The 7,470-nt window shown below is 49.1% G+C and overlaps 1 protein-coding gene across 1 annotated transcript; it reads left to right on the top strand.

Moving 5' to 3' along the window:
* Window positions 1-255: 255 nt before the first annotated feature.
* LOC119393596 (neprilysin-1) lies at window positions 256-4,591 on the top strand. The gene is made up of 2 exons (XM_037660705.2): window positions 256-713; window positions 2,274-4,591. Exons 1-2 carry the CDS (start codon window positions 256-258, stop codon window positions 3,970-3,972), a joined length of 2,157 nt encoding a protein of 718 aa, XP_037516633.1. The 3' UTR covers window positions 3,973-4,591.
* The last annotated feature ends 2,879 nt before the right edge of the window (window positions 4,592-7,470 follow it).

The following is a 7,470-nucleotide window of genomic DNA, read 5'->3' as shown; positions in this document are numbered from 1 at the left end:
TGCATACCAATTTTGGTATACATCCGATTAACGAAACGGCCAGGAGAGAACAAAGTCGTAGGCGGCTAGATAGATAGATAGATAGATAGATACGCTCAAACTCGCAGAAGTTCGCTAAGAAATGCTTCGCATGTAAAACTCGGTATGTTGCAGTGTACGACGTTGGCTTAAGCAGCTGTTATCAGTGTCATCGGTACCTCGTCTTTATCTTGTTGCGTGTAATGTGGACGAGAAATCGTCCACTTGTCGTCCATAATGCTTTTCGGCGTCTTGGCCAAGACGCTTCAGACTGGAGAAGCAGCAACCTCCAAGCCGAACCGACCCCAGGCGGAGCAGCCAGAGCAGCCACCGCCGCGCCGCGACTATCTGTCCTGGAATCCGACGCCCGTTCCAGCGGATGTGTCCCCCGCGTGGCAACCCGAGCAGCACTTGGCTCGCGCGTTCGAGGCGGCCAACAGCGGCAGTGTAAGCAGTCTCCAACCGGCGCTGCTGGCGACCGTCGCGGCGCTTATGCTGACCCTCATCGGTGTCGCCTACTACGTCAGAATGGTGACCACGGCGCCGTGCTCGTCGCCAGCCTGCCAGCGACTCCAGGCGTTGCTGGACGCCAACCTAAACGCGTCGGTGCCGCCCTGCGTGGACTTCTACGGACACGTCTGCAGTCGCTGGGAAGCTGCGCACTCCCACTCTGTCAGAGACACTATCTACCAAGAGTGAGTATTGTCCCTACCTCCCAGCAGAGATTTGTACCGAGAAAAAGAAGTGTGAACGGTGGGGAGGGGTCGATGCTTCAGTAAAACGGAAACGGGGGCTAGTTGGTTTGAATTAATTCTTGAACAAAACGCGCACACTGAACGACAACAAAACGACTGTGAGTCATCCTTCTGTCACTTTTGACAACAGGGAAATTAACTTGCTTAATTAAACAAATGAGATACTGTATCGTTTTTGTTGTTTTTCAGTGTTTTTCAAGGGGAATGTGTGCTTTGTTGCCCATGCGCGGTGGTGACGAGATGGTTCTCAAGGGCATTTATATATGTCGTGTTCAGTTGTAGGCTGCGCTGGTCCTTGTGTCTTCTTCGTTTTGTCGTTCTTTAGTGTGCGCATTTAGTTCAAGAATCAACGCTTCAGGTTCTCCATGGGCGTGTGCGTATACTTTAATATCAGCGCAGTAAACGTCGGAGTACACTTGCGTGGAAATGACAAAATATGAGCGCTGTTTTGTCCTTCTATGGGGCATGCTAGGGTAAATGGGTCATCTTGGTTTCATCTTTATAGATCGACAGCTATTGCATATTTCATTGTGATATTTAGCGTGCTGAATGAACATGGTTTGACGTTTACTCGGTACAATTTTACGCGCTGCAGAGTTGATAAATTTATTTGTACTTGAGAACCAAACTTCAAGCTGGGGTGTAAGATTAAATGTACCTTTTCTCAAAAACAAGAAAAAAAATGTGACTGTGAAATCTTGAACCCTAATTTCACATGATAGTGGGTTTAGTTGGTAGTTAATATAATGTGTCCTACGCTTATTTCTCAAGAAAAAAATATATTGCCCTCCCCTGTCACGTAGCGTAAGAGATACTTTCCAGTTATTCTTTTTTTCTTTATAAAGTTTAGAAGTTATCTTTTGTAAAGGTTCGGACGTGGTGGTCGCATTTCGATGGAGGCGAAATGCTAGAGGGCCGTGCACGTAAATTTAGCGGCACGCCAAAAAAAACCAGGTCATCGAAATTTCCTTAACACTCCACTACGACATGCCTCAAAATCATATCGTGGGTTTGGCACGTAAAACCTCAGCAATTAATATCCGTGCATCACGAGTCACGTTGGCCCGGTCACAGTTCTTATGCATTCGTTAACGAAAATTTTCAGCCTGCTAACCTCTTGCTGGATACGGGCGCAAAACACAAGGTAAACTTGATCAGTACGTTTGGTCACTGCTTGTCACAGGTCGGTAAACTCACTCATGAGTCGATTCATCGAGACTGTCACACCCAGATCGAGCCGTGAGTCTAAGTGAGTCCGGGTGAGTAATATTTTGGCGAGTTTGAGTCCGAGTGAGTCCGGTTGAGAAAAATTGTGGGGAGTCCGAGTGAACCCTAAGCGCAAAATATATTAAGTGAGTCTTAGTGAGCTCCACTTTTTTTTCCCGACCGTTGCCTCTTACTAAGAGTGAGTTCACAAATTGGTATCATGTGTAAGTACGCATGGACTACACATCTAGAAGCAGTATGTTTACACTTCTTGCGATATACGCTCTTACCCAGACTCATGGCCAAAGTGGCGACTATGGCGAATGAGGCGACACCTCCCCAACGCGGGCAGACCGCGATGCAGAAAGCCGCTATGCTGTATCAGTCCTGCGCGCATGTCTACACGCTAGACCGCAACCACATGGGCGAGGCGCGGTCGCTGCTGGCAGACTTCGGCGTACGCTGGCCTGAGTTGAGCAACACCTCGCGCCTTCTACGCATCTTCGTTTCCATGTCTACCACCTGGAGCTGGGCGAGCGTCCTCCAGTTCATCGTGCAGAGTAACGGACACGTCACATTGAGGCCCTCGCCCTTCTATGGGTTGGTGTTATCCGGGAGGCAGCGCATGCTTGAGAAGAGTACCGACAAAGATCACTACCAGGCGTACTACGACAGTATGGTCGCCGCATTCGGAGGCGTCAATGCACGAGCGCATTCCTACAGAGAACACAAAATGCTAGAGGACAAGATGGTACCCGCCCTGAGCGCTGCGCTCGCGACACCGAACTGGACCGCCCTGGAGAACAGCACCTTCAAGGCGATGGTGAACAAGACCGATAATCCTATCCAGAGTTCCGAATGGGAGAGCAGCATACGGTCGAGCTTGAACTTCTCCGAAGGCTCGGTCTTGCTCGTAAGCATTGAGAACGTCTATTTCTTCAAGCAGTTCTTTGCCTTAGTTGTGAGCCAGAGCGAAGCGGTCATGGCCTATTATGTCGGTTGGGTTGTCGCACAGGCTCTCTCATTACTGAGTAGTTCGGAGACAGTCACGAAGTACTTTATTAGCGACAAGGCCTTAGCGAGTAGGGAACACGCGCTCTTCTGCGCCGACATCACGCACGTGTACATGGGAATTGCTTTTTACGCGGATTACTTGAGCCGCCAAATCACGACGCGTGTGCTTGTCGACGTCCTGACCGTCGAGACCACCGTGCAGGCGGCTCTTCGCAGGCACCTCGGCGCGTCGCCGTGGTTGGGAGCCATTCCCGAGCCCATGCTGACGGAGGCGGGGCTGGTCGGCTCACTGCGACTGCTGGAGGCTCCCAACGCCACGACGTTGGACGACATGTACGGACTCTTCCCAGACATGAGTGAAAATGTGTTCGACAACGTCCGTCTTGCGGCCGATGCTCGTGCGATGACCGCAGCCGACATATCTATGGCGGAATTCGTAACTAATGGAAGCGCCCGCCTCTCCTTCCACCCCGCCCACGGCCAGTTCGAACTCTTGCCCGAAGTCCTTGAGAAGCCCTTATATGCGTTGGAAGACCTGGACGCTGTGAAGTACGCGACCCTGGGCGGCGAAGTTGCCGAGGCATTCTCCGCTACCGCGTTCGCAGAAACGACCGACCGGAAACTCCAGCTGGCATTTACGCTTAAGTCGGCCTGCTTTTTCGGAAGCCAGGTGCTGCTGCGTCACCTCGGGCTGGAGCACGTTGAGCTAGTGCGAAGGGTGACTTCGTTTCATGTCATCCTGGGTGCCCTAGCCGAGGCTACCAATGGACGCGTGCAGACCGCCAGGCTAGCCGGCTACGAGGATTGGACGGATGTCGAGCTGCTTCTGGTGATCTGGTGCTTCGTTCAGTGCGGTGGTCGCAACGGCCGACGCAAGTGCAACGGACCCCTCACCGTTGTAGACGATTTCGCGCGCGCCTTTGGTTGCAAACAAGCTGACCCTATGTACAGTGGACGTAATTGCGCCATTGCTCGGTGAGCCTAGACCGCGTAACGACGGCAACTATTTTCGAGGTTGGCGCAAATTATCCTGGCATATGACCTGGCGTTAAGCGAGTTATCAGAAATCAAGTGTTTAGAAATGACGTCAAAGCAGCAAGTAGTGGAGAAGTTAATGATCTGGAAAAGGTGCCTGTGACCTCCGGTCCAGCTATATTATTTTTCGATGCGAGTGATTTTCTTTGCGTGGGGAGCATTGTTGGTCAAAGTTTGTTATGTAGCTCTTACTTATTGTGTTAGAAATGTGCCCGTGTGCCGGCCACTGTGATGTGTTTTATTTTGATAGGCGTTGGCACCGGTTACTTGCGTTTCGAGAACTGGGGGCCAAAGGAACATTTCACCCATCTGGTGTTGGTACTCAGGGATGCAAAGTGCACGCCCCTGATGAACATTCCTTGCGTTTATTATTCGCATTTATTGTTCCTGTATAATAATATGAAGCAGTATCTTCTATTACGAATTTCACACTTCGTTTCGGTATGTTAACTGTTCTGTGAAAACTTGGGTCGGTAGTCGGTTGTCTGTGTACAACACTATTGCCTTAAATACTGTGAAGCCACTTCTCACTCACGAGTAACCTCGTCTGAATCTATTTTGTCGCATTATTCTTTACGTTCACTGATTACGTTCACTGATAACTGCGCTTCAGTGTTTGACATGCGTTTAAAGTCGCTTCGATAAATGGCTTTGTGTGGCCGAACATTTGATTTTGACAAGCGTATCAGTACGCACACGTGGTGGTAAATTTTCAACGTGGTAGTATCAGGCATTAGTGACACAGCCGTCAAACGCTCCGTCTCGGCACCGCTTTTTGTCAGGGGAGAGGATTTCCTAGTTGTTTTTTCCTAAAAAACGGGTTGGCAATGATGTAGATCGGTGCTCTACGTTTCCGGCACGGTGACGGAGCCCCGCTCCTACAGAATGCGCCAATCAGGTGTCTTCACTCAGTGCGATGCCTGCACATGTTTCATGACCACGTATTTGAAGTTTAAAGTATGATGAAAAACAAGTCTGGTCGGGATGATACATGCATAGTGAAGGTAGAAAACCCAAGGCACTGCGACGACCAAAGTAAAAATTTAATGCACACACACAGAAGGACGTTTTGGCACCCACATGGGAGCCTTGTTCGCAATGAAAATGAAAACGTGTGTCCGAGCAGTTCGCTTTAAATACGTTTGGGTATATCACGCAGGCAGCGAGCATATGCTGAAGGTAGATTGCCATCGCTCCTGTTGAGAGTGCACGGAGCGGTCTGTATCAAGAACAACTCAAGCTAAAGACGACGTGACAGTGCTTTTCCTCTAGCGAGAGCACGTGCCTTCCCCCAGTCGATTGCGTGTCCTTCTGAAGCATGCTTAGCCAAAGCAGTGGATTTAACGTTTCCTTTCTTCACGCCATAGTTGTGCTGCTCAAGACGCCTCTCAAACTCACCACTTTCGCCAATATACACGTAGTCACAATCCGAGCATGGGACGACGTACACCACACCGGCGAACTTCTCTTTCGTTCGTTCGTCCTTCAGTTGACGAGTGATTATCGCAGTTTTTGGTCGTAGTTCAGTTTTTGGAGGTATCGCCGTTTTTGGAGCAACAGTAGCAACGGCGCGTCGCCGGAGCCAATTTCGGAGGTCACGAGTAATGAATCGCGACACTAACGAGCACCGATTGTGCGTTTCGGGAGTCTCGAGCGCGGTGGAGGCTTTCCCCACAGTACGCGGCGTCCACGGTGATTCGATTCGGTGACGACGTAATTACGCGATTCGCTTTTCGCGTCAGCGTGCAACGCCTTCTCGCCAGTGCAGGGCCGCTTCCAAACGGACTAACGGCGTTTGTCTGCCGTCTACAGCTTCGAGTGCACTGGCACCGACCACTAGGCAGCGCAAACCTTGCCGTTTCTCTCCTCAAATGACGACGCTTTGAAAGAGTGCATGTCGAGTTAGTGTTTATTATGTGCATGTTGAAGCCATATTTGCCCGGGATTCACCATATTCTGTGTCCAGATTATGTTAACTGCTACAGCTACCACAAAGTCTTAATCACGTTCATCGACGTTAGTCGTCGGGATGAGCCACCAGACGTCAACGTGTGTGCATCCACATCATGCGGTGCTATAGCTGCCAAACACCAATCGACATTGTGCAAGCTCTCGTATATCAATTTCGTGTTATACCGATTCCAATGACGGAGGGACCAACCATGTTTTATTCTGTAAACACATATACAGAGAGAAATCGGTATTTTCGTGTATGTGAAAAGTATATACTGTTTTTACTTGTTTTCATACTCTCCAAGAGGATGGTGCCACTTCGCGGAAACTTTCCATGGCGCCGACATGGGATCGTCATCTTATCGTCTTGTTTATCTTATTTTTCAACGGTTTCACGCTGCTTTCGCAAAGGCGAAGTGAGAGTCACGCGAACGCCGGTTTTTACTTTTTAATCACGTGAATGCCGCTAAGACGAAGTGAACGCGCAGCTCGCTCGCCTCTCATTTACCTGATATGGTGCGTGATGTCAAAGCTTTTTGGCTCAGCTTGTTTACAATATGGACCGTCCATTCGCGTTGCAGTACCGTAATACTGAACTATCCCATTACGAGGAGTGCATAAAATGCCGGCTCTTTTTCGAGCAGCATAGAGTACATTGATTGAACACTCATGTGAATTACGTTCATTCCTGTTCGTCAAATGATACGTGCTTCGAAGAGCAGAGGAGCAAGTGATCCTTCCGATTCTTGTCTTGATTTGTTTTGTGGCAAACTTAGTGATGCACTTGTGGATGAACAAATGAATACACTGAGCCTCAAAATGCAGTGCTATGATGCGAGTATAGAAAACCGTGGAGTTCGCATATCCATCTTAAATGAGTGATGACCAAACGAATAAATGAGTAAAGACAATCCGCAAGAACCTACGCACTGGTTGCGTGTCTCTAAATATAGCTTTGTTCTTTAATTTCCTTGTGTACCCTTACTGCAGTGTGAGCTCATAGCTGTGCCATGATGCGAGTATAGGAAACCGCGGAGTTCGCATATCCATCTTAAATGAGTGATGACCAAACAAATAAATGAGTAAAGACAATCCACAAAAACCTACTCACTGGTTGCGTGTCTCTACATATAGCTTTGTTCTTTAATTTTCTTGTGTACCTTTACTGCAGTGTGAGCTCATAGCTGTGCCCAGATAAGACAAAATAGCGACGCATAGGGAGCGGATAAGCTGCAGGAGGAAACAGTAGAAGTAGCTTGAAATATCATCCACAGTCTTTCCAAGAGGAAAACTCTAAAACAGAGTGCCGTGACACAATAAAGACAGTAATCCAGCGATACTCGGACAGGGCGTGCGCAGCACATCATTTGCGAAAAGGTCTCAACGAATGAATTCATCATCAGCCTGTCTACGCCCACTGCAGGGCAAAGGCCTCTCCCATGTTCCGCCAATCAACCCGGTCCTGTGCTTTCTGCTGCCACGTTATACC

The sequence above is a fragment of the Rhipicephalus sanguineus genome, chromosome 5 (genome assembly GCF_013339695.2).
Source record: "Rhipicephalus sanguineus isolate Rsan-2018 chromosome 5, BIME_Rsan_1.4, whole genome shotgun sequence".
In the NCBI taxonomy this organism is placed as follows: Eukaryota; Metazoa; Arthropoda; class Arachnida; order Ixodida; family Ixodidae; genus Rhipicephalus; species Rhipicephalus sanguineus.
Note: the sequence above shows the minus strand (reverse complement) of the source record. Positions and strands in the feature narration are given on the sequence as shown.